The 26,493-nt window shown below is 30.4% G+C and overlaps 12 protein-coding genes and 1 pseudogene across 13 annotated transcripts, besides 8 other annotated features; 6 read left to right on the plus strand and 7 right to left on the minus strand.

Annotated features, from left to right (window-relative positions):
• Window positions 1-1,890: 1,890 nt before the first annotated feature.
• TVAGG3_0273920 (uncharacterized protein) lies at window positions 1,891-2,025 on the minus strand (the record flags this gene model as incomplete). The annotated part of the gene is made up of 1 exon (XM_001579762.1): window positions 1,891-2,025. The coding sequence occupies one exon, from the start codon at window positions 2,023-2,025 to the stop codon at window positions 1,891-1,893; it is 135 nt and encodes a 44-aa protein (XP_001579812.1).
• A 343-nt stretch (window positions 2,026-2,368) lies between these two features.
• On the plus strand, window positions 2,369-2,503 carry TVAGG3_0273930 (uncharacterized protein; the record flags this gene model as incomplete). The annotated part of the gene is made up of 1 exon (XM_001579761.1): window positions 2,369-2,503. One exon carries the CDS (start codon window positions 2,369-2,371, stop codon window positions 2,501-2,503), a length of 135 nt encoding a protein of 44 aa, XP_001579811.1.
• Window positions 2,504-2,838: 335 nt separating this feature from the next.
• On the minus strand, window positions 2,839-2,973 carry TVAGG3_0273940 (uncharacterized protein; the record flags this gene model as incomplete). Its single annotated transcript, XM_001579760.1, has 1 exon — window positions 2,839-2,973. One exon carries the CDS (start codon window positions 2,971-2,973, stop codon window positions 2,839-2,841), a length of 135 nt encoding a protein of 44 aa, XP_001579810.1.
• A 408-nt stretch (window positions 2,974-3,381) lies between these two features.
• On the plus strand, window positions 3,382-3,516 carry TVAGG3_0273950 (uncharacterized protein; the record flags this gene model as incomplete). Its single annotated transcript, XM_001579759.1, has 1 exon — window positions 3,382-3,516. One exon carries the CDS (start codon window positions 3,382-3,384, stop codon window positions 3,514-3,516), a length of 135 nt encoding a protein of 44 aa, XP_001579809.1.
• A 325-nt stretch (window positions 3,517-3,841) lies between these two features.
• On the minus strand, window positions 3,842-5,054 carry TVAGG3_0273960 (DNA-directed 5'-3' RNA polymerase protein; the record flags this gene model as incomplete). Its single annotated transcript, XM_001579758.1, has 1 exon — window positions 3,862-4,992. The coding sequence occupies one exon, from the start codon at window positions 4,990-4,992 to the stop codon at window positions 3,862-3,864; it is 1,131 nt and encodes a 376-aa protein (XP_001579808.1).
• Window positions 5,055-5,091: 37 nt separating this feature from the next.
• Window positions 5,092-6,137: a mobile genetic element.
• A 410-nt stretch (window positions 6,138-6,547) lies between these two features.
• Window positions 6,548-6,917, minus strand: TVAGG3_0273980 (uncharacterized protein; the record flags this gene model as incomplete). Its single annotated transcript, XM_001579757.1, has 1 exon — window positions 6,741-6,875. The coding sequence occupies one exon, from the start codon at window positions 6,873-6,875 to the stop codon at window positions 6,741-6,743; it is 135 nt and encodes a 44-aa protein (XP_001579807.1).
• A 302-nt stretch (window positions 6,918-7,219) lies between these two features.
• Window positions 7,220-7,354, plus strand: TVAGG3_0273990 (uncharacterized protein; the record flags this gene model as incomplete). The annotated part of the gene is made up of 1 exon (XM_051228664.1): window positions 7,220-7,354. The coding sequence occupies one exon, from the start codon at window positions 7,220-7,222 to the stop codon at window positions 7,352-7,354; it is 135 nt and encodes a 44-aa protein (XP_051098394.1).
• Window positions 7,355-7,761: 407 nt separating this feature from the next.
• Window positions 7,762-7,896, minus strand: TVAGG3_0274000 (uncharacterized protein; the record flags this gene model as incomplete). The annotated part of the gene is made up of 1 exon (XM_001579756.1): window positions 7,762-7,896. The coding sequence occupies one exon, from the start codon at window positions 7,894-7,896 to the stop codon at window positions 7,762-7,764; it is 135 nt and encodes a 44-aa protein (XP_001579806.1).
• Window positions 7,897-8,248: 352 nt separating this feature from the next.
• TVAGG3_0274010 (uncharacterized protein) lies at window positions 8,249-8,383 on the plus strand (the record flags this gene model as incomplete). Its single annotated transcript, XM_001579755.1, has 1 exon — window positions 8,249-8,383. The coding sequence occupies one exon, from the start codon at window positions 8,249-8,251 to the stop codon at window positions 8,381-8,383; it is 135 nt and encodes a 44-aa protein (XP_001579805.1).
• An 82-nt stretch (window positions 8,384-8,465) lies between these two features.
• Window positions 8,466-10,087, minus strand: TVAGG3_0274020 (uncharacterized protein; the record flags this gene model as incomplete). Its single annotated transcript, XM_001579754.1, has 1 exon — window positions 8,903-9,661. The coding sequence occupies one exon, from the start codon at window positions 9,659-9,661 to the stop codon at window positions 8,903-8,905; it is 759 nt and encodes a 252-aa protein (XP_001579804.1).
• Window positions 10,088-11,410: 1,323 nt separating this feature from the next.
• TVAGG3_0274030 (DNA-directed 5'-3' RNA polymerase protein) lies at window positions 11,411-12,547 on the plus strand (the record flags this gene model as incomplete). The annotated part of the gene is made up of 1 exon (XM_001579753.1): window positions 11,411-12,547. The coding sequence occupies one exon, from the start codon at window positions 11,411-11,413 to the stop codon at window positions 12,545-12,547; it is 1,137 nt and encodes a 378-aa protein (XP_001579803.1).
• Window positions 12,548-12,970: 423 nt separating this feature from the next.
• TVAGG3_0274040 (protein serine/threonine kinase protein) lies at window positions 12,971-14,322 on the plus strand (the record flags this gene model as incomplete). Its single annotated transcript, XM_001579752.1, has 1 exon — window positions 12,971-14,185. The coding sequence occupies one exon, from the start codon at window positions 12,971-12,973 to the stop codon at window positions 14,183-14,185; it is 1,215 nt and encodes a 404-aa protein (XP_001579802.1).
• Window positions 14,323-15,050: 728 nt separating this feature from the next.
• Window positions 15,051-15,345: a mobile genetic element.
• A 207-nt stretch (window positions 15,346-15,552) lies between these two features.
• Window positions 15,553-15,785: a mobile genetic element.
• Window positions 15,786-15,890: 105 nt separating this feature from the next.
• Window positions 15,891-15,971: a mobile genetic element.
• Window positions 15,972-19,382: 3,411 nt separating this feature from the next.
• Window positions 19,383-19,410: a terminal%2Cinverted (terminal inverted repeat of Mariner transposon ID:TVAGG3_0274080).
• Window positions 19,383-20,685: a mobile genetic element.
• TVAGG3_0274090 lies at window positions 19,463-20,589 on the minus strand (annotated as a pseudogene). The gene has a single exon. A coding segment is annotated over exon 1 (1,127 nt).
• Window positions 20,658-20,685: a terminal%2Cinverted (terminal inverted repeat of Mariner transposon ID:TVAGG3_0274080).
• A 5,283-nt stretch (window positions 20,686-25,968) lies between these two features.
• Window positions 25,969-26,493: part of a mobile genetic element that runs on past the window's edge.

Below are 26,493 nucleotides of genomic sequence, written 5' to 3' on the forward strand. Positions count from 1 at the left end.
GATAAAAAACATAATCTGATCAACTTTCAGAATCATTCAAAATCATAGATAAGTGGTTGATTTTTCAAAATGTTTAAAATGTATTGTTTTTAAACTTAATAATATAAAGTTTTTCAGATTTTATCAGACTTATCAGTTAGGCTAGAAAATCGCAAGCATCTGAAAGGCCTGATTGTATTTATAATTGATATCCTTCATTTCACGTTTACCTTTTAAATAGAAAATTGTTATTGAATTGAAAATTTGAATAGATTATTCCTTCATATCTTTTACAATTTTCGAATCATATTTAGCATTCCAGATGTATTTTGAAATACATATATCTTAAAAATATTTTGTGATCTGACTTTTTGTAATCATCTTTGTCAGACTTTTTCAAAAGAGTTTTGCATTGGAGATGGGCCCATCAACAATCTGCCATTTCATTATTAAAATTTTAAAACATTAAAGATCTGACGAAGTTGATATTTCAATTCTAGTTTTGAATTTAATGGAATGGATATAACGGGACACATATATATTGATCTTAATGTACCTGCATCTGTTCATGAAATAGATTGCATGATGGAGCTTCTTATTGCATAATATTGATTAAGAAACGAAAATATGTATAAAAATGGTTTCTGAGTTAGAGATATGCTTTTTTGTCTAAGAATGTTTAGATAATGCGTTGACTTGCTTATAAAACTTGCTAATTATTTGGATATATCAAAATAAAAAAAAATTATTTGCAGTTATGAATTAATATTAATATTTTATATACCTCCGATTGATATTATGGATAATGTCATTTATCAAAACAAATTGTAATACACCAAATGAAGAAATTTCAAAATAAATTTCAAAGTTAGTGTTTTTCGTCACATATTGGATAAATTAAGAAAGAAATTAAACAATAGTATTCAGTTGTTTACTCACAGTTTAGTATTTTGTTAAGCTTAGTTAGCCTTTGGAGCTTCTGGCTTCTGCTCTGTGGCTGCGGCAGCTGGTGCTGCGGCTTGTGCGGCTTGCTTGCCCTTCTGGTTCTGATGGGCATTCTGCTTACCATGTGCTGCTTGTCTCTTGTTACTCATAATAAAAAATGATATGATTACTTTCCTACTACACACATGTCATAAAATTTACACAGCGGCGATTTTTCTGACATATTCGATTTTTTCAATGTGAACAACTCTCAATTAGACATATTATGTATATTGACTTGAACAGTGTTTTCATGTATTATTTTGATGAAAGAAAATAAACTTTATGAAATAAACGAAATTATGTTCTAATTTTAATATATTTGTTATCTCATATGCACATATCATGCAATTTATTGAAAACATTATCAAGAGAAAGATTGATAGAAAATTCATTTTTGTCAAAAAAAATTTTTTTTTCACAATATATCTTTTTTTAAGTACTCATATCATTTCTTTATAATGAGTAACAAGAGACAAGCAGCACATGGTAAGCAGAATGCCCATCAGAACCAGAAGGGCAAGCAAGCCGCACAAGCCGCAGCACCAGCTGCCGCAGCCACAGAGCAGAAGCCAGAAGCTCCAAAGGCTAACTAAGCTTAACAAAATACTAAACTGTGAGTAAACAACTGAATACTATTGTTTAAATAATAACTTTTTAATATTTTTAGCTTCACATTTAGATTTTATATTTTGATTTTGATTTATCTCGAATAAAAAAGTTGTCTTTTTAAAGTTGTAAGAATGAATATTTCTATTATTAATGATATTGATACCGACATATTTGTCTATACTGATAAGATTTGATCTTTCAAAAATTATTTTGAAATTAGTTAAAAATAATAATAAAAGACATTACAACACACCGAAAAACGAATTTAAACAATAGTATTCAGTTGTTTACTCACAGTTTAGTATTTTGTTAAGCTTAGTTAGCCTTTGGAGCTTCTGGCTTCTGCTCTGTGGCTGCGGCAGCTGGTGCTGCGGCTTGTGCGGCTTGCTTGCCCTTCTGGTTCTGATGAGCGTTCTGCTTACCATGTGCTGCTTGTCTCTTGTTACTCATATCAAGAAATGATATGATTACTTTCCTACTACACACATGTCATAAAATTTACACAGCGGCGATTTTTCTGACATATTCGATTTTTTCAATGTGAACAACTCTCAATTGTATTTTCTATTAATGATGGAATAAGTACTTAACATATTTATTGTTTTGATAAAAGAAAATCGATTTTAATAAATTCATGAAATTGTGTTCCAAGATAAAGATATTTATAATATCGCATGCACAAGACATCATATTTATTAAAAAAAATGCTCATGAAAAAAATTGAGATAAAATCATTTACGTCAAAATAAATTAACAAATTCTCTTGTCATAAGTAATCACATCATTTTTTATTATGAGTAACAAGAGACAAGCAGCACATGGTAAGCAGAACGCTCATCAGAACCAGAAGGGCAAGCAAGCCGCACAAGCCGCAGCACCAGCTGCCGCAGCCACAGAGCAGAAGCCAGAAGCTCCAAAGGCTAACTAAGCTTAACAAAATACTAAACTGTGAGTAAACAACTGAATACTATTGTTTAATTTATTGATTTTCTTTATTATTATTTTTTATTTTCAAATTTCGATTTTTGATTTTCATTTATCTTGAATAAATGCAAGAAGCAGTCTTTATATAGTTGTAAGGATAAATGTTGTTATCGAAAAAGATATTGATATCTTTACCTTCTATGATATAATTTTATCTTTTCACAAGTTAATTTTCAATTATGACCAAAAATGAAATTAAAAGGTATTTCAACGTAATGAAAAAGGTATTTAAGTAATATTAAATTAGTTATTTACTCAGAATTGTTTTGTTTTATAAGTTTAGTTAGCCTTTGGAGCTTCTGGCTTCTGCTCTGTGGCTGCGGCAGCTGGTGCTGCGGCTTGTGCGGCTTGCTTGCCCTTCTGGTTCTGATGAGCGTTCTGCTTACCATGTGCTGCTTGTCTCTTGTTACTCATAATAAAAAATGATGTGATTACTTATAACAAGAGAAACCGATGTCAAAAATTTCTTCTCAATTTCACAATTAAATTCTCAATTATTTTTCCAACCGATAAGTGTTCACACAGAATCAATTTAAAATATGATTAAAATTTATATATGATTGCATTATGTGATGTACATACAACAATATTTAATGGATATTAAGACTTAGCACGATTAATCTTATAACGAGCTTTTCGACGATGCAAAATTTGCCATACAATGCATTTTCTCATACAAATAGTGTATCACTTATGTTGTGTATGGTATTCATTGTAAATTGGCATTTATTGTGAGTCTAAATAGAATAATTCAGAAGATAATCTTTTGAGAGATCAAATAATAAATTTTTTTCATAAAGTGTTTTCACATCATTTCTTGATATGAGTAACAAGAGACAAGCAGCACATGGTAAGCAGAATGCCCATCAGAACCAGAAGGGCAAGCAAGCCGCACAAGCCGCAGCACCAGCTGCCGCAGCCACAGAGCAGAAGCCAGAAGCTCCAAAGGCTAACTAAGCTTAACAAAATACTAAACTGTGAGTAAACAACTGAATACTATTGTTTAATTTATTTCTTATTATTCTCATATTGAATACTATTGTTTAATTTATTTCTTATTATTCTCATATTTCTTTAAAATTCGCACAAAAGAGAATATACAATATAAAATTTTAGTAATTATCTCTTTATAAGGATCGGAAATCAAATCAATTAATGACAGCTGAAATGTCTGGAAATTTAAAATCGATCCTAAACATTTTATAGATGTGAGTGCGCAATGAGATGAAACAAAAGATATTGATATAATACACTAATTATTTAAGAAAAGAAAATATAAAAATATTATCCGAAATAAAATGCTTATGCATCTTCAAGATGGTTTTCGCCACTATCAGAATGATCATCATTGTTGTCATTGTTATTGTTGTTGTTGTTGGTTTCGTCGTTGTCGTGATTATGTGAACAACCATGACGAAAAACAATAAATAAAACAAGAATAATGATAACAATAACAACAAGACTAACACCAACACCAGCACCAATAGCAACTTTCTTCTGGCGTTTTTGTTTTGGAGCTTCGCCAATGTCAAGTTTGTCATAATCGTCACCTTCGATTGTTGGAACTGGTGTTCGCATTGGTTTATCACTACAATCAATAGGATATATTGTATAATCGTAATCTGTTTTTGTAGCGTTGTCTGTTATATGGACATCAATTCGTTTGTTTACAATTTTATAATATGGAAGATCAGCAGAGGATTCACCATAATCAGCTAATACAAACATTATTCCGTTACCTAAATTAACAATTTCACTAATATTCTGAGGTTCATCGTTAATTTTAACGGAAAGCTCCATATGACTGGAACCACTAGCTCCTGGAGCCCAAAAACTAAAGCGATTGTAAACAAATTGTGCTGGGAAATATCCTGGTGGAGGATAGGCTGTAAATGGTAAGATTTCTGGTGATGAATATCCCATATTAAACACTTTCATAGCAACTGAGCCTGAAATGTCAGGTGATTTGGAATTATACGCTCCTCCAAACGCTGTTTTTCCAAGTCCGGACGAGAATACCCACTGTCTATGACCTACTATTTTATTGGTATCGCCGCTGTCCATAATAAACTGCTGAATTGAACTAGATGCATCATAATCTCTAAAGCCAGCTCCAAGATTTGAAGAGGAACATGCAGCAAAAGCTCCAGGTGTATAGCATAATGATGCGGGGGTAGGCTCATGATTTAATTTTCCATTTGCAACGTTTGTAATGGCACATTGAATAAGTTCATCATCGTAGCCTTCTGCTAAAACTGTTGGACGCTCAAATCCAACAAGCCAGCGCATGTAATTGAGTTCTATAAGAGCACGTCGGTCATCTTCTGTTTTATTATAACTATATTGGGTGCAAGTACCGTTTTGATCTTGGTAAGGCGATATTCTGCGTTCTGTACTAAAGACATCTTTTTTGAATCGTGAGCAAACACTCATCCTACTTCGTTTTTCTAGTTTCTCAAATCGGATTAACAGGAGAGTTATCATTTTAAAAAAAATTGCATTTCTGAAAATTTTAGAAATCGTTTGTATTGAGGGTGCACACGAGAGGATCATGTAAACTTCAGAATTTAGAACCTTATTTTTAGGCATTATCTTGGCTACCTATTTCGGCTCGAAAAGCAAAAAATATCAAAAAATACAACTTGACTCCATTATGACCCTTTCATGGAGGTAGTTTTTATCCGCTAGTATTTTCCCTTTGAATCTCTTTACAATTCGAAATCAAATTCAAACCTCAGTAGAAGAAAGGAAGAATCGACTTACTACGGTTGTAATACGAATAAATACATATATTTAATTATTTTTATTTACATAATAATTGTTTGAAGCTCATATTCCATCAAATTTTTAAATAAAAACATTAAAATGTTGAAAATGTTCATATATTTTAATAGGGTTTTGGCACTTTATTGAGGAATTACTACATACATAGTCGAACTGAACTTGATATTTTGAAATTTAAATTATTATATCAAAATTAAAATTTAACTTGAAATTTATAATTATTTAGTCATATTTTGCATAATTCTATGTAGATTTTGTAAAAAATCAAGAAAGAAAAATTTTAACGTGCTTTATTTTTTCTTTTTTATAATAATACATATTATTATATAATTAACATATTCATAATGTTTCACCCTTTCAAAAATATAATCCTCCTCCTCTCAAATAAACGTACATACGGGTGGCCTCTTTTTTCAAAAAATTAAAATTTGAAATTTTGGGCTCAAATATTAGAGATTTTTTTCAACCTTCAACGATATATGTTGTCTATATCAGACCTCCTTTCTTTTTGATACTTAACATTGTTCCTAAATCTTAGCCGTTAAGGCTGTTCTGAAAATATTTTTTTTTTCGAAAAAATTCGAAAAAAATTCTTAAAATTCAAAAATCCCTTAATTCCTGAGGATTTTGGAAAAAAAAGTTTTTACATGAACATGTGTATATTATATGAAGTATATTGATAAGGTAAAAATCAAATTTTATTGCATATTCATCGAGAAAATAAACTAACGAATCCCTCAAAATTGAGAGGGTAATCCTCCTCCTCTCAAATAAACGTACATACGGGTGCACCCTTGATATAGCAATCATAATTTTATAAAAATTATTTTAATCTGATACAAATTTACCCAATATGATCAAGAGGTGTTTTGTTTAGTTCGAACTGTTACATAATTCATGAATACCATGATTATATTGGCTAATGGGGATGCTTATGCAAAATCTTTATCAATAGTGTAATTTCGAAAAAAATAACATAATGATCTTAATGTACCTGCACCTGTTAATGAAATAGATTGCATGATGGAGCTTCTTATTGCATAATATTGATTAAGAAACGAAAATATGTATAAAAATGGTTTCTGAGTTAGAGATATGCTTTTTTGTCTAAGAATGTTTAGATAATGCGTTGACTTGCTTATAAAACTTGCTAATTATTTGGATATATCAAAATAAAAAAAAATTATTTGCAGTTATGAATTAATATTAATATTTTATATACCTCCGATTGATATTATGGATAATGTCATTTATCAAAACAAATTGTAATACACCAAATGAAGAAATTTCAAAATAAATTTCAAAGTTAGTGTTTTTCGTCACATATTGGATAAATTAAGAAAGAAATTAAACAATAGTATTCAGTTGTTTACTCACAGTTTAGTATTTTGTTAAGCTTAGTTAGCCTTTGGAGCTTCTGGCTTCTGCTCTGTGGCTGCGGCAGCTGGTGCTGCGGCTTGTGCGGCTTGCTTGCCCTTCTGGTTCTGATGGGCATTCTGCTTACCATGTGCTGCTTGTCTCTTGTTACTCATATCAAGAAATGATGTGATTACTTATGACAAGAGAATTTGTTAATTTATTTTGACGTAAATGATTTTATCTCAATTTTTTTCATGAGCATTTTTTTTAATAAATATGATGTCTTGTGCATGCGATATTATAAATATCTTTATCTTGGAACACAATTTCATGAATTTATTAAAATCGATTTTCTTTTATCAAAACAATAAATATGTTAAGTACTTATTCCATCATTAATAGAAAATACAATTGAGAGTTGTTCACATTGAAAAAATCGAATATGTCAGAAAAATCGCCGCTGTGTAAATTTTATGACATGTGTGTAGTAGGAAAGTAATCATATCATTTCTTTATAATGAGTAACAAGAGACAAGCAGCACATGGTAAGCAGAATGCCCATCAGAACCAGAAGGGCAAGCAAGCCGCACAAGCCGCAGCACCAGCTGCCGCAGCCACAGAGCAGAAGCCAGAAGCTCCAAAGGCTAACTAAGCTTAACAAAATACTAAACTGTGAGTAAACAACTGAATACTATTGTTTAAATTATTGATTTTTATATTTTTTATTAATATTGGTTTTTATTATCTGATGCTTGATTGACTTAAATGCGATAATATAGTAAAGCATTACCAATATTGCTATTCTCACAAAACATGGATGCATATTTTCGTTAAATATTGAAATATAGTAGACAAATTTAGGTTAATTATTATAATTTTATATTTAAACTAGAAACCGTATATGAACAACAATAGAAAAACTGTAAGTGAATAAAATGATGATTACATTCGCTTAATTGATATACTTTGAGAAAATAAAAAAATGAAATCAGAAAAAGAATAATCGATTTAAATAATATTAAATTAGTATTTTACTTACAATTTAGTATTTTGTGAAGTCTAGTTAGCCTTTGGAGCTTCTGGCTTCTGCTCTGTGGCTGCGGCAGCTGGTGCTGCGGCTTGTGCGGCTTGCTTGCCCTTCTGGTTCTGATGAGCGTTCTGCTTACCATGTGCTGCTTGTCTCTTGTTACTCATAACAAAAAATGATATGATTACTTAAAAAAAGATATATTGTGAAAAAAAATTTTTTTTTGACAAAAATGAAATTTCTATCAATCTTTCTCTTGATAATGTTTTCAATAAATTGCATGATATGTGCATATGAGATAACAAATATATTAAAATTAGAACATAATTTCGTTTATTTCATAAAGTTTATTTTCTTTCATCAAAATAATACATGAAAACACTGTTCAAGTCAATATACATAATATGTCTAATTGAGAGTTGTTCACATTGAAAAAAATCGAATATGTCAGAAAAATCGCCGCTGTGTAAATTTTATGACATGTGTGTAGTAGGAAAGTAATCATATCATTTCTTTATAATGAGTAACAAGAGACAAGCAGCACATGGTAAGCAGAATGCCCATCAGAACCAGAAGGGCAAGCAAGCCGCACAAGCCGCAGCACCAGCTGCCGCAGCCACAGAGCAGAAGCCAGAAGCTCCAAAGGCTAACTAAGCTTAACAAAATACTAAACTGTGAGTAAAATATTAATTTAATATTATTTAAATACTTTTTTCAATACGTTGAAATACATTTTATTTGTTTTTTGTCATAATTAAAAATTAATTTGTTAAAAGATTAAATTATATCATGATAGACAAATATACCAGTATCAATATCATTAATAATAGAAATATTTATTCTTTCAACTTTAGGAAGACAACATCTTTATTATAGATAAATCAGAATCAAAATCTAAAATCTAAATATGAAGCTAAAAATATTAAAAAGCTATTATTTAAACAATAGTATTCAATAAGCAGAGTACTGTCTCTTTACTCCGATCAGAAATAAAATCAAATTTATGACAGTTGAAATGTCTGGGAATTTAAAATCAATCTTAACATTACATATGTGTGAATGCACTATTAGATGAAACAAAAGATAATGATTCAAAACATAAAACATTTAAGAAAAGAAAATCTAAAAATATCATCCGAAATATCATAGATCTTTTATAAATAGGTCTAATGCTTATGCATCTTCAAGATGGTTTTCGCCACTCTCAGAATGATCATCGTTGTTGTCATTGTTATTGTTGTTGTTAGTTTCGTCGTTGTCGTGATTATGTGAACAGCCATGACGAAAAACAATAAATAAAACAAGAATAATGATAACAATAACAACAAGACTAACACCAACACCGGCACCAATAGCAACTTTCTTCTGGCGTTTTTGTTTTGGAGCTTCGCCAATGTCAAGTTTGTCATAATCGTCACCTTCGATTGTTGGAACTGGTGTTCGCATTGGTTTATCACTACAATCAATAGGATATATTGTATAATCGTAATCTGTTTTTGTAGCGTTGTCTGTTATATGGACATCAATTCGTTTGTTTACAATTTTATAATATGGAAGATCAGCAGAGAATTCACCATAATCAGCTAATACAAACATCATTCCTCTACCCAAATAATAAATTTCACTAATATTTTGAGGAGAATCATTAATTTTAACGGAAAGCTCCAAATTATTGCCAGAACTAATATCATGAGCCCAAAAACTAAAGCGATTGTATACAAATTGTGCTGGAAAATATCCTGGTGGAGGGTATGCTACAAATGGTAAGATTTCTGATGGAAAAATACCCATTCCACTCACTTTCATTGCAACAGATGCTGAAATGCCAGGTGATTTGGAATTATAAGCTCCTCCAAATGCTGCCTTTCCAAGATCATACGAAAAAACCCACTGTCTATGACCTACCATCTTATTTTTATCACCATTATCCATAATAAAATGTTGAACTGAATCAGCTGCATCGTAATCTCTAAAGCCAGCTCCAAAATTTGAAGAGGAGCATCCATCTTCAGCTTTGGATGTATAGCAATTGATTCTGAGTTAGGGTTGTGATTTAATTTTCCATTTGCAACGTTTGTAATGGCACATTGAATAAGTTCATCATCGTAGCCTTCTGCTAAAACTGTTGGACGCTCAAATCCAACAAGCCAGCGCATGTAATTGAGTTCTATAAGAGCACGTCGGTCATCTTCTGTTTTATTATAACTATATTGGGTGCAAGTACCGTTTTGATCTTGGTAAGGCGATATTCTGCGTTCTGTACTAAAGACATCTTTTTTGAATCGTGAGCAAACACTCATCCTACTTCGTTTTTCTAGTTTCTCAAATCGGATTAACAGGAAAGTTATCATTTTTAAAAAATTACATTTCTGAATCCTCACAATTTTGAATTTGTCGTAAATCATCGAAAGGAGTTATATTTGTTTGAATTATATCTTTTTTTTATTGTTCGGATCAGATAAAATCAATTTTACTCATAGAATGTTTTATTTAGTTGCAAGATGTTTAAAAATCCATGAATACGTCTTTGTTATTTTTGATTATGCTATTTATGTAATAGATAAGATGCATCATATTTTGTTTCTCTGAATTTACATAATGAACTTATTTCCAAAAACGAAAAAGATCACATGGTAAGCAGAACGCCCATCAGAACCAGAAGGGCAAGCAAGCCGCACAAGCCGCAGCACCAGCTGCTGCAGCCACAGAGCAGAAGCCAGAAGCTCCAAAGGCTAACTAAGCTTAACAAAATACTAAACTGTGAGTAAACAACTGAATACTATTGTTTAAATTATTTCTTATTTTATCCAATGTGTGACGAAAAACACTAACTTTGAAATTTATTTTGAAATTTCTTCATTCAGTGTATTACAATTTGTTTTGATAAATGACATTATCTATAATATCAATCAAAAGTATAAAAATTATTAATATTAATTCATAATTGCAAATAATTTTTTTTTATTTTGATATCTCCAAACATTTAACAATTTTTTATAAGAAAACCAACATATTATCTAAACACCTTAGACAAGAATGCATATCTCTAACTCAGAGACGATTTATATACATATTTTCGTTTCTTAATCAATATTATTCAATAAGATGCTCAACCATGTGATCTTTTTCGTTTTTGGAATAAAGTTCATTAGAACTAATGATCACATCTAGTGTTAAATCCTATTTTGCTTTAATATGCCATCATGACAAATCTGACAATAATGGTTTGAAACAAACACTTCACATGTTTGAACTTTATAAATAAACTTTGAACATATACTGGGATTACAACACTACGTTTGAAAAACGTGAATAAAACTCAGAAATCAATACCCTATTCAAAACGTTTATACATACAAATATCATAAATTTCACTCTGCATCATGAATAATAGGTGATATTATTAATTTCATCAGACCTTTCAAATTATTGAGTTATCCTATATCAATTGAAAAGTCTCATAAAATCATAGTATTTTTTTTAATTGTTCAGTATAAAAGCCATACAATAAAATTATGATGGTAAATCATCAAATGATTGATGGTTTCAATTTTTTCTGTTGTTTGATCAGAGTTTATATTTAAATGAAAATAGAAGATTGTAATTGAACTCTATAATTTAAAGGAAGTTGTTAAATTCAAATATCTATAGAAAATAGTTAACAGTCTCAATTTTAATTTTATGATGATTCATCTCTTGTTGATTAGATTCGAGAAACTAGAAAGAAGAAGTAAAATGGAAATTTGCTCAAGATTCAGAAAAGAAGTATTCAGCTTATATTATAGGAAATCGCCATATCCAGATCAAAATGGTTCATGTACTCAGCTTACATATGACAAAGAAACAGATGATAATAGAGCTCTCATTGAACTAAACTATATGCGTTGGCTTGTTGGTTTTGATACAAAAACTGTAATAACAAATGAATACGATGATCATCTTATCCAGTGCGCAATAAACAACGTTGCAAATGGATATTTAGAGCATCTTATAGAAGAAAATTCTCTTTGTTATACATATAAAGCTTCTAGTGGATGCTATACATCAAATCTGGGAGCAAATTTAGGGAGGAATTATAATGCTGCAATGGCATTACAGCGATTTATTATGGATGCTGGTGATGGAAACAAATATGTTGGCCATAGAAATTGGATATTGTTCAGTGGACTTAAGGAAACTGCATTTGGTGGTGCTTATGATTCAATGTCACCTAAATATACTACGACTATAGCAATGAAAGTTGTACCATGGCCTTATGAGGCGGGAGAGAAATTACTCTTTACGGCTTATCCACCACCTGGGTATTTCCCAGCACAATTCGTGTACAACAGGTTCAGCTTTTGGGCACCTAATATCCCTGAAAGATCTTATATAAAAATATCAGTTAAAATCAACGATGTTCCTCAAAATATAACAGAAAGGACTGATTTTCTTCAAGGAGCTGGAGACCAGGATAAAGGTGTTGTATTTGCTCTATCAGGTTATGGAAAAAACTCATATGATTATCCATATGAAACAATTCTCAACAAGAGGATTGATGTTAAAATATCATATGATAAGACTGTCTTCGATTACACAATATATCCAGTTGATTGCAGTGTAGTTCCAGTTAGGACTTCAGTTCCTGACTCAGATAGCTTTTACTCAAGCAGTGGTTCTGGCGATTCAACGAAAAAGAAAGTTTCTATTGGTGTTGGCGTTAGTTTAGCAATTGTTTTAATCATTGTTGTTGCTGTTGTTTGTTACTTCATTTTTTACAAGAAGAAAGAAGACAGCGGAGAATCAAATAATGATGAGAATCAACATGATGATGCTTAATTTATTTTTCTATTTTTATGTTAAATCGTAAACTTTTTTTTATTTTATGTTGAATTTGTTCTGTAAACTATCTACTAAAACACATTTAATGATTATTGTATAGAAAACATGAATTGATGAAGATATTTTTATATGGAGATTTCAATGTCTAATATGTGTATATGATTATGATACTATCACATACACATTGGATGTGGTAGATAAATTCAATAATATTAGTAAATAGTAAGATAAATTTATTTTGAAATGATCAAAGAGATGAAACTTCAAAATCCACATGTGCCATTTACTTAAATATGTAGTGAAGTTTTCAAAGTGTCATGCTGGCCTACTCAATATTAGAACTACACAGCATCATACAGATGGAAAACACGTCATAAAATAAGGTTCGAAATTTTTGTAAAAATTTAAAAATATACGTTAATGCTTGAAAATGAGTTCAAAGAAATCTCCATGATAAGATGGTTTCCAGAATCGACAGTTTATCTTTGTCTCCACAAGAAAACTGGAGTTCATGTTAACATAGAAAAGATTCCACATGATCATGTATTAACTATAGAAGAAGAGCATAAATTATCAGATGAAATCGGAAGAAGAAAAGTATTATCCAATCTAAGCACATTTCAACGAACATTAGATATCATTAGAAAAAAAGAATATACTTGGATTATTTCCGAAAATGTTGGCGGAAACAACCTTTACGATATGATTGCAAATGGTCCACTACCAATGGAGCAAGCTCGATATCTATTTTTCCTTTTAACTTATACAGTTTTAGAATTACAAGGTAGAAATTACGCAATTTTAGACTGGGATCCAGAAAATTTTTACTTTTTCACCACAATGTTTAAATTTACTAACTATAGAGGTATTCTTACTACGGGAACATACGAAAATAAAGATTCATTAATGTGGATTGGCGATCCAAGATGGATGTCACCAGAGAGTCTTGGCGTAGGAGAATATGATATAGTCACATCTAATATATTTTGCCTCGGTCTTTACTTATATGCATTTTTAACTGGAAAATTATTTCCAACAATGCATAATAAAGGTGATATGAGAGTAAATTATTCAAAACCAGACTTATCATCGATAGAAGGCACTATTGATAAAAATGCTTTTGCATTACTTAAGACATTACTTGGAAAACCTGATGAAAGGCCTTCTCTTAGAGCAATCCTTAATCATCAGTTTCTGAAACCACATGTGCCATTCCCACACTATCATCCGCCTCTTGTTCTTGAAGATAATGTCAAAGAATGGATTACATTTTTGAAACATGACCCAAATATTTGCCTTGCAGAGTTGAAAGACTTGAATGTATCTGAAAATACTCTTATAATCAACCTCTCAATAACTGCCGCAGCTAAAGGATACAAACCTCAATCAATGTCAATTAAAAACAAAATTAATATACATAAGTATGTAAAGTCGGACTTTATATTACTTCCAGAAAAATTAAACATTGATTTGGAGATGCCACCACCTCCAGAAAAGCCGAAAAAGGAGAAAAAGAAAGATGATACAAAAGAACTTGATAAACTCATGGACTTTTGTAGGAAGAGGTTAGAAGAAAGAGGTGTTAGAGTTCAGACAATTATTCAAACCCCAAGACCAAAAACAACTTTAATTTAATTTTTTTTTTATATATATGATTGTTTTGTTCTCATTTAAAATTTGTTTGTTTTGTTTGTTCATATTATCTTGAAATGCCTTTTTATTGAGAAATTTCAGGTATTTAAAAGATTTGAATCTTTTTTAACAAAACTTCAAGCAGCGTATTTAAATTTGTTCCATTTTTATAATCAAATATATATCGACATATGTGATTGTGAAGATGGATACTTTCAGGTGACAGAATTCAAACATATTGATGAGAATGCTATGTTTACTATCGATATTAATCATTATTCATAGCATGAATGTTATGTTTCAGGTGACGCTGATATATCCGAATCAATTATATATCACTTTCATATTTATAAACTCAAATCGTTATTAAAGGCATTCGAAGACCGTCTTTTATTGGCGACGGTGAGTTGGGAATTCCATAGGAATAATGATCTAATGGAACTACGTATCCCGCAATGATGATACCAAAACTTTGAGATCAGATCTGATCAGAATATTTTTTATTTAGAAAATTATAATTGTTTAACCAATATAATCCTTAACGATGATTTTACGACTGATTCAAAATTGTGAGAATTCGGAAATTCATTTTTTTTATTTACCCTATGATTTTCTGAATTTTACATTTTTTCTCAAAATTGAGATAATTAAAGCGCTTCTATCTCAATAACCAATAAACATATAAGATTTTTGAAACTATATATAATGTACTATATCTAAAGATATTAGTTATATGTATTAGAAAGAATAGAATTTTAGATTTTGATGTCACAAAATGATTTTTCATTTCATTGGGGGCAGCGACAAATTTGCCCAGCGTCACTTTTTTTTAAAAATGACAACAAAGAAAATTTATTTGAAATATGAGCCTGAGAGGTACTGACTCCTTATCAGTACCTCTCAGACTCATATTACTAGTAGAAGTGGGAGAAACTTTGTCCGAATAACTTATCATTTGGACAAAGTTTCTCCCATTTCTGCTAAGAATGAATGTGTAAGGGCTACATACTATCAATATGTAGCCCTTACACATTCATTTTCATACTGAAGCCAGCAAACTTTGGGATAATGTGAAAGCATTAACCTAAAATTATGCAGCTTTATAAGAATAATAGAAGCCTGTGCAGTACAGATCATGAGTATGTACCTCGCAGACTCCTATTTTTCTTATAAATCCATGCAACTTTATCTTAATTTCAACAAATTACCAGAGGGGTTCCCCAATTTTAAGTGATAATTGTTGCATATGAGAGACTAAACCAGATTTAGTCCTTCATATGCAACAATTACATCCATATATCTGATTTTGCTTCGACATCTTGATCTTACTGAAAAAGTCAGGGAAAGAGCTTCTCCCATTTCTACTAGTGATTGGAGGCTACAATGTACTGATACATAATCAGTGCCTTGTAGCCTCCAATCACTTAGTTGAAGCCAGCAAACTTTGGGTTAATGTGAAAGCATTAACCCAAAGTTTGCTGGCTTCAGTATGAAAATGAATGTGTAAGGGCTACATATTGATAGTATGTAGCCCTTACACATTCATTCTTAGCAGAAATGGGAGAAACTTTGTCCAAATGATAAGTTATTCGGACAAAGTTTCTCCCACTTCTACTAGTAATATGAGCCTGAGAGGTACTGATAAGGAGTCAGTACCTCTCAGGCTCATATTTCATTATCAAAATTCACAAAACTCAAAGTTTTGAATTTTTTACATTCAAATCTGACAGTTTACATTTCTGCCATGCAAACCTGTCACTTTTCACTTCACCTCACTGGGCACTTTTGTCCTGTACTCCATTTCATTGTATCTCCTCACAGAGATGGTATTTGAGAAATTTCTTTGCTGATAATTTATGAAGGAATGATAGACTATTGATATATAGATATAACAAATGAAAATAAAAAAATCGATTAAATATGATACTTCATAATGAGTTTTAGAAATTAAAAAACTTTTCTTTATTAATTATTTCGGAGGAAGTTTAATATGATTGTGGTTTTATCAGCCTATAATCAAGTAACGGAAAAAAATATCATTTATCCATAAAGTCAAATGTGAGATGTTTATTTAGTAAGATATAGCATACATGATTACACGAAATGTTCTGAGCTATGAGTTTAATGAAATAGAGCTGATTTGGCTGTAATTGAATTGCAATACATCGAAAAGCAATACAAAACATATTAATTTGTTCTATAAAACTGATATTGACTCTAATTTCTACAGCCAAACGTTTACATAAGCACATTTTGGTCACTTCCAAATATTACAAAAAAGTATTTAAAAAAGATATGGAAAATAGTATCTTATGCATATTGTATAAGATCTTAACAATTTTACCGATTTTGAAACTGAATTTGGAAAAATTGAAAATCATTTAGATCTGATTTCAATACAATAAAATAATGTTTGCTATTTAATAGTTGAGTAGTTGATGTTAATTTGCTTAAAAATGGCGTTTTAATGAAATAGAATTTCAATTTTTTTTTTAAAAAGGCAAAATGGAATGAAATCATTCATGATAATTATTAAGATTCGGATATTTTTAAGTTAGTGAATAAAACTAAGATTGGAATAAGAGGTTAAAAAAATTGTAATGAAGAATGAATGGTTAAATAAGGGAAAAATTATAAGTAGAGGGATTTAGTAATAATATTTGAGGGTTCATTACAATTGGACCAAATATAAATATAAAAGATTAATAGAGATTTAAAAGATTCAGAATATATAGTCATGCAAAGATTATGAATATATTTTTCGTAATTAAAATTTGTTGTGATAACAATAACAAGTGATTGTTGTTTACTAAGCAACTTTTTTTAGAATCAAATAAGATTTCAAACAAAGTTGCATAAAAGACAGTCATTATCATAGAATGATTGCCTTTTATGCAACAATCACTTGTTCTGACAACAATAACAAGTGATTGTTGTTTACTAAGCAACTTTTTTTAGAATCAAATAAGATTTCAAACAAAGTTGCATAAAGGACAGTCATTATCATAGAATGATTGCCTTTTATGCAACAATCACTTGTTCTGACAACAATAACAAGTGATTGTTGTTTACTAAGCAACTTTTTTTAGAATCAAATAAGATTTCAAACAAAGTTGCATAAAGGACAGTCATTATCATAGAATGATTGCCTTTTATGCAACAATCACTTGTTCTGACAACAATAACAAGTGATTGTTGTCCCGCAAGGAACTTAGGGCTGAATTTGAAAAAATTTTTATCATACAATTCACTTCACTTTCCGTCACCTATAACATATCTTCTATCCAACTATAAATAATCTAATAATAATAATAAACTAATATACTAACAAACATTTATTAACTCTATAAGGTTTTTCCGACATAACAATCGACATCCGCTTTTTCTTCTCAATTGCTTAAAAGAATCGTTCCTATAATTGATGGTAACTAATCGATTTTAAAATAAAATAATAAAAACCTTCCACCTGCTTTCTTTGTGATCTGCAGAGATGCTGTTCTTTCTGTCAAAACAGTTACTCGTGAATCGTCAAATTTAACAATCTGGATATTTGCATTTGCATTTTTTTGTCTGATAAAACTAACATAATGGGAATCATAATGATCATCTAATTGATGAGGGCTTCTATCACCTTGATGAACTATAATACCAAATAGAATATAATGCACTTCATTCTTAGTTATCTCATACGGAAATATTTTGTCCATCGAATTGTATTCTGGAGTATAATTCCATTCAAGACAAATTGTAAGTATACATGGAAATAATTGCATTTGTAGATTATTTGCACAAAAACACGGATTCGATACTGTTAATAAAATCTCAACACAAAAGACGGATGCATCACTTGTTTCTTCGTTAATTCTAAACATGTGATCAATTTCATTAATTTCACTTAAAGAATTGATCATTTCACAAAAGAATTCATACGTATCTTGATAAGTGTTTTGAGTCGAAGCCATACCAAATTGCTGTAAAATTTTGGTGATCTCTTCTGTTGCATGTTTTTGTTTTGCTTTAACTTTTTTAGCAATGTTTGAGATTTGCTGACAAATTATGTTGTTTAAGTTTTTATCGATAATATCCATAAATGGTTTTATATGTAAAAGAACCTGGATTAGTGCTATTGCAAAGCAAATATAAGAATCATTCTCAAGTCCAGTCATTATTGAATTATCGAGAACTCGAATGAATGATAAATTGATACGAATATCTAGGTCTGACCGGGCCGATTGATTCGCTTGTAATTGCACTCTTGTTTGAGGTGAAACTGACTGAGTGGTTTGATTCGCTTGTAATTGCACTCTTGTTTGAGGTGAAACTGACTGAGTGGTTTGATTCGCTTGTAATTGCACTCTTGTTTGAGGTGAAACTGACTGGGCGTTTTGTTTGTGAGGCAGTTTAAAACAAAAATATAATGCAATATAAGAATGTGATGATGGATACGTATCATTTAATCTCGGCAAATCAAACTTTGTTTTATCTGGTCTCACAAATATGTTTTTATAAGTAACAAACTTTTTTCCACATAAATACCTTGTATAGGTTTTATAACTTTCGCCATGCTTTGTTGTAACAGCTTGTAAATAAAAATAATAATAAAATGTATCATCTTTAAATTCAAGGTACATAGGGAACGTATATTCATCGTTGTTGTACCGATCAAGTTTAAAGATAATGAATGCTTTTGGATTATATCTATTATTATTCTTTATAAAATCTTCAATTGTTTCATCTGTTTTTAATCTGGAGACAGTTTCTGAAAAAGTTTGAGAGCCTACATTGAAATCAAATCCAAAAACTTCTGGATTTAATATGTTTCTTAAAATTAGTGAGGGAGATATAATTTTATCGAATTTTTTAATGGAATCGAAATTACATCCATAACAATGTCCTGTCATACATTCTAAATGCTCTTTAAAACATTCCTTTAAATCCAATAATTCATCATCTTTTAAAAATAGTGAACAATTAGCACCTGAATAGAAACAAGAAACAAGATTATATAAACATGATGTTAGAGTCGAGAAATTGGTTGAATAGGTATTTGGAGCAAGTAAAAGCAATGTAATGAATGTTTTTAATGAAGTTTCTCCGTGAAGTTTAATAGTTGAAATTTCCAATTGTCTGTCATGAAAATCAGACCAACATTCATGAATTGTCTCATGGTTTTCCATCAGCCCTGTTTTTTGAATAAATATAGGGTGTCCAAAGGTGTGTTTAGCACAAACCTGAATACTGCGAATAGAAATAAACAAGTTACATATATATAAAGTTTATTTAAATCTAATCACCATTGGATTCAATCACGCGTTCGCAGCGATCGATCCAGGCTTCAAAGACACGCTTTAAATCATCATGAGAAAATTGCTCAAATTGCTCTCTTACAAAATTTTGAAGATCATCTGGACTCGCGAATTCGCGTCCTTCAGCTCTCTTTTTTAGCGTGCCGAATAAATAAAAGTCAGAGGGTGCAATATCAGGTGAATAAATTGGGTTTGGAACAACTTTGACATTGTTTTCCACCAAGTAATTCATTACCTTATGACTTTTGTGAACTCTTGAATTATCAAAATGAATTGCAAACTTTTGTTTTTGTTGTTTGGATTTCTCAAACTCATCAGAATTGATAATTTGAGTAAGAACATTGTCAATTAGATACTGAGCATTCATCGTATTAGGTTTTTGAAGAATATCAATTGCGATGATGCCATTCACACCCCAAAAAACCGACAACATAATCATTGGTGTGTCAATTTTTTTCTTCGGGAATGTTTGCGGATTTTCATCCTTCGGGATCCACATGATTTTGGCTTCTGTTGCATATTGAAACCAAGACTCGTCCCCTGTTACTAAAAAGCGAAACTTCTTGGATTGATACGCACCCAATATAGAGAGGAGCTCTTTCGAAGATTGGACTCTAGATTTTTTTGAACTGAATTAAGGTTGTGCGGAACCCAACGTGTATACGCTAGTTTGTAGTTCAAATAATTGTGCAGATAATAACTGACTGTTGTACGTGGTATCTTTGTCATCTCCTCTATCCTTCTGAGTGATGCTCTTGGGTCTTCATCTAGCGCTTGAAGAATTGCTTTGATTTTTCTTTGATCCGGCGATTTTTTGTCAATTTTTATGATGGGCGCCTTTTTGTTCATGAAGTGATACATCCTAACATGATACGTTACAGTGGAATAGCTAGGAGCATCCATACCGAAGCATTTTACCAATGTCTCGTAGATTTTTTTACAGTCTTTGCATTTTTTTGCAAGAGCGAGGATGTTTTCTTTATGATTCATTAAAAAAATGAAAAAAATCCCGCCAAAATTTCCCGCGAAACCGCCTCTTGTCTCAAAATTCATTTTATATCCCGGCATGGCGCCAAAATACAACATACTCATCATATACATATATTCATATTTTTTATTATATATTTATAATCAGCATATATCTCCTTTAATAGTCTCATATAGAGCGCTGTGCTAAACGCACCTTTGGACACCCTATATTAGATTATTAACTATCTTCTCCACAGGATGAGAATAATTTCTAGATGGATTTAAAATGTATTTATCAGTATTTTCATCATCCTGTTCTAAAAACTTGGAATTAATATATATATCGCCATATTTATTTACTAAATCATTGAAAATTGAAGTATGATCATATTTTGATTCATTTACTATTTGGTCATAAACTTCCCATCTCATTGTTATAGTTTTTTCACTTACTAAATCCCAAGCGTCATACAATATTCTAATTGAGTTAATCCTGTTTAAGGGAGAGTTGCGATTTTTAAGAAACTTATTCCAGTATAAGGTATTTGCTAAACCTTTCAATGCACCGAAGACATTTTGATCCAAAGGTTGACAACGTCCGGTAGCGCCTACCGGAACCAAATGGATATTAAATCCGAGCTTTTTGGCAACTTCTATTGCGCTGACATGACTTGGGAAAGAGTCATAAACTAAATCGATTTGATAATGTTCCTTGTAATAATTTTGTGCTTCTATACTTTGTTGTGAATAAAATTTGTTATAGAACTCGCGAACGATTTGAAGATATTTAGTCATTGAATTCTCATCTGACCAACCTGATGATGAATAAAAAACATTGACTGTGGGAAAAGCCTTTTTAATATTATTCATTTCGTTTTCTGTTTCTACCAAAAGAACCAATGGAAGTTTATTTCCTTTTGAAGTAACTGTTGCTATTGCTGTGAGACAGGCTTTTTCATCAAATTTTTTATAAACTACTCTTTTTGCTCCTTTAAACGCAAAGGTTAACCCAAATTTCGGGTGTTCCCACCATTTTGTTTCATCCATATTGATTAGGTGGGAAATATAAGGATCTTCAGAGTGCTGGATTATCAAAGATTCCTTTAATGCTTGAAATTTTTTAATTTCTTCCTCAGATAAATTATCAGGTGAGCAGCCTCTGTTTGCGTGCATTGCCCGAAAAACAATATCAAATTTATTTCTAAATGTACGACACCATTGATCTGATGCTGTGAATCCATCTTTGAGCATCAAATCCTCAAATTCTATCGAGCATCTTAATGCAATGTTTTTGAGTATAAAACTATTTATGTAAAACCCTTCTTCTATATAATGATATTGAATGATAAATAAAATTATTGACTCTAATTCAGGTGTCATTTTTTGTTTAGAGCGTATATTAATTTTTGGATTGTACTCACGATCTTGCAAAAGTTTTTTGCTCCACCTGTATATTGTCCAATATCCTAGTTGAAGTTTTTTGGCTATTGCTGAATATAAAATTTTAGTTTGTTGAGGCACATTATTATTTCTAATTAAAAAGTTTAGGATCTCTTGAAGTTCCTGATCGGAAAAGTAGCAAGGACTCCTATTTAAATGGTCAAAATGTAATTTTGGAAGGTTATTTAGCATATCATTTAGCTGTATTTCATTAACTTCAGTTGCGTTTTCTGAATTCATTTCATTATAAGGTCTTTCATCTCCGATTTCACTATTAATATCATCATTTATTTCTGCATCCATGTCATTATAGTCATCAGTATCTGAATAATTACCTTCATCTTCATCGTTGCTATCATCTTCATCGTTGTTATCATCTGCATCATTGTTATCACCTGAATCTTTGACTTCATCTGCATCATTGTGATTATTTGCATTGGTATCTTGATTAGAATTATCATGATTTTGTTCAATATTTTCATTATGCTTACTTTTGAAGCAAAAATATAAGCACAGTTGAGACCTTTTGGCATCATAATCATCTTGAATTTGCAGTTTAGGATCTGAAATTGAATTAGGACTCAAATATATCTTCTGATATGACACAAACTTTTTTCCACATAAATACCTTGTATAGGTTTTATAACTTTCGCCATGATTTGTTGTAACAGCTTGTAAATAAAAATAATTTTGGATTATAGTTGGGGTCTTGCATTAAGTTTTTAATCCAGTTCCTAATTGTGTAAACAGGGATTCTTGTTTGCTTTGCTATTGCTGAATTTTTAAGAAATGTCTCTTTATCGATCATATACTTTAAAAAATTAAGATTTTTTTCCAATTGTTCATCTGGTATACAAGCAGGGTTCCGATAATATCGCTTTACATCATATCGCTTCAATCCATCAAGAATATTTAAAAGTTCTTGTTGGGTATTGTTAGGATCTGATATTTGAAATTTATGTCACTTTTCATGAATCTGATTTTTTTATTATGATTTCTTAATACGAATCCTGCATTGTCATCCAATTAATGTTTCTAAAAAATCGCACAGACCTTCTTTGTGAAGATTTTTGAAATTAATTTACATCTTCATTTCGTTTGATCAACTAAGCCTTTCATATTTATACCATACATTTATTATTTTATATTTTATTATTCTGTAATATAACCGCATATCAAGGGCATTCAATATATCTTATGCAAAATTATTGAAACTCACCTATATTCACAATAATTCAGTTTAATCTTTAAATTTTAAAATAACATTAAATTGAATATCATGTAGAACAACAGCATCAAATTGGTTCTTTGATATTTTTGGAAAAATAATCATCAAACCATCTGTAAAGTAAAGGACATGTATCTTGCATGAGTTGAATAAGATCGTAATCATTTATAATTGAATCTTCTAATTCATCGAGTAACGGTTCAGGAACAAATTTTTGTTGAATATAACGCTCTAAAATTTCACAAATACTCTTTAAAGAATTTGTATCTAACCATACCATGTGATGAGCAAAAACTTTCATAAAAAAGAAATATACATCATTTTCATAAGGATCTTGTAGTGGAATATCTCTGTTTAGTTCCCAATAAATCATAATATCGATAAAAAATGTTTCTTGTTTAAACAATACCCTTCAAAGTTTTTGAGAATATTAATTAGAATACCACTTTCGGCAAGAAATGATTGATCTAAGTTTAAAAATGTATAAAATAGTGATTGATTCATTTCGTATGAATCATCATCTTCGATGAACCACCATATAATTCTTGCTACTGAAAAAGTTTTTGATCTTTGTAAAAATTCGACCATGGGTATTTCTTTTTTAAATAGATGTTGTTTCCTCATATTTATTATATTGATAAAACTACGTTTAACCTTTTCTAGTTTTTCAATTGAATAATTTTTCTTAATTTTATGATGGTATTCAGGAGACATATCAATATGTTTGATCTTTAATGGTTCCTCCAATTCAACAAGGTCTCTTATTGAGGAGATATTATGGGCAAGGGAATCAGATGTCATATTTACAAAAGTGACAAAAAAAATAAGAATAAATGAGTAATAATAGAGCTAATAAGGTAATGTTTAGAATAAGGGTATTGTATTTTGAGAAATTAAATAATAATAATAAAAAAAAGGATTATTAGAGTAAAAATTTGTTTATTGGTATTAACTAAGGAACATAAATGAACACGTTACTTTTGAAGATAATTGAATTTAGAATAGAATCATTTGTGATTCTTCTCAAAGTTGCATCAAAGACAGCCATTGATAGACAATGTTTGTCCTTGTGTACAACATTCACTTGTATACAAAACAATAACAAGTGTTTGTTGTTCACTGAGCAACTTTGAGAAGAATCATTTGTGATTCTTCTCAAAGTTGCATCAAAGACAGCCATTGATAGACAATGTTTGTCCTTGTGTACAACATTCACTTGTATACAAAACAATAACAAGTGTTTGTTGTTCACTGAGCAACCACCCAAACCACAAAATGATAGAGTGGATCATAAGGATCAATTTTGCTATGGCTTGTCTGGATTGAAACTCAATATTCATTCGGGAAAAGACGTTTGAAAATTTTGTAAAGTATTCAAATTTGCAGCTTTGTTCGATTTGAAAATTGAAATTTGAACCGAAATGACTGTATGAATATGTTCTTCATATTGAATCTAAGCATTTCTTGGAATTTGGAGTTTTTCTAAAAAGTTTTGTCGGTTGAAAAATTAAAAATAAAACAAAAGAATTTTTTGCGATTTTTTAAACGCATCTTAATTTTTAACGGACGACGGAGTATTTGATCAAAGTTCAATATGGCTATCACCCTATATTATAGTTAGCTTGCATAGTAAGCAATATAATTTGGAATATAAGAATGATATAAAAATTTGATAATATAATTTTTGTGTGATTAAGTATTTAATATGAAAACATTAAATTTCATTAGGAATATTTAAATGTTGTTATGAAGGTAAAGGATAATTATTGAAAAAACATAGATTAGAAAAATTTGCGAATGTTTGTAAGGAATAAGTGTTTCAGTAGGTTGGGATTCAATACGTGTAATCGGAAAAAATGATGATAAGATAAAAATTATATTTATAATGAGTTTTAATAAAGTTTAAGAAAATTTGAGAAGTAAGTGTCGTTCTGGGAGACTTGCATAGACAATGTCTCCCAGAATGACACATAGCACACAATAACAGTGCACTGTTGCACTTTGTTGACAAAAGTCAGACAATCAGAAGAAGATTGTGGATGAATGTGTCATTCTGGGAGATGTGCATAGACAATGTCTCCCAGAATGACACATAGCACACAATAACAGTGCACTGTTGCACTTTGTTGACAAAAGTCAGACAATCAGAAGAAGATTGTGGATGATTGCGTCATAAATAACACGTATTTATTGAACAAATAGATAACCATTGTCTATCAATGGCTGTCTTTGATGCAACTTTGAGAAGAATCACAAATGATTCTTCTCAAAGTTGCTCAGTGAACAACAAACACTTGTTATTGTTTTGTATACAAGTGAATGTTGTACACAAGGACAAACATTGTCTATCAATGGCTGTCTTTGATGCAACTTTGAGAAGAATCACAAATGATTTCTTCTCAAAGTTGCTCAGTGAACAACAAACACTTGTTATTGTTTTGTATACAAGTGAATGTTGTACACAAGGACAAACATTGTCTATCAATGGCTGTCTTTGATGCAACTTTGAGAAGAATCACAAATGATTCTAAAAAACTTTCCATTGTTTAACTTTATTAATTAAATGTTATTTCTATAAAACAATTCTAATATTCTAAATTTCATATCTCTTTATTTCCATAAATTCCCTTACTTTTGTAATCTAATGATTTCTACTCTTCCCGTTTTTATCTTATTACAATATCTTGCAAAATAAATGTTTTTTAAAACTGATATCACTCTCTTATCACAAAAAATTCCTTATTCAATTGTCCTATTCGTAACAATGTTTCATTATGGGAAATTTAAATGAAAATATCATCCTCTCTTACCTATTCACGCTTAATTTTTTTATATCAGTTTAAGGGTGCACCCATATGTACGTTTATTTGAGAGGAGGAGGATTACCCTCTCAATTTTGAGGGATTTGTTAGTTTATTTTCTCGATGAATATGCAATAAAATTTGATTTTTACCTTATCAATATACTTCATATAATATACACATGTTCATGTAAAAACTTTTTTTCCAAAATCCTCAGGAATTAAGGGATTTTTGAATTTTAAGAATTTTTTTCGAATTTTTTCGAAAAAAAAATATTTTCAGAACAGCCTTAACGGCTAAGATTTAGGAACAATGTTAAGTATCAAAAAGAAAGGAGGTCTGATATAGACAACATATATCGTTGAAGGTTGAAAAAAATCTCTAATATTTGAGCCCAAAATTTCAAATTTTAATTTTTTGAAAAAAAGAGGCCACCCGTATGTACGTTTATTTGAGAGGAGGAGGATTATATTTTTGAAAGGGTGAAACATTATGAATATGTTAATTATATAATAATATATATTATTATAAAAAAGAAAAAATAAAGCACGTTAAAATTTTTCTTTC

Source organism: Trichomonas vaginalis, chromosome V (assembly GCF_026262505.1).
Source record: "Trichomonas vaginalis G3 chromosome V, whole genome shotgun sequence".
Classification (NCBI taxonomy): Eukaryota; Parabasalia; order Trichomonadida; family Trichomonadidae; genus Trichomonas; species Trichomonas vaginalis.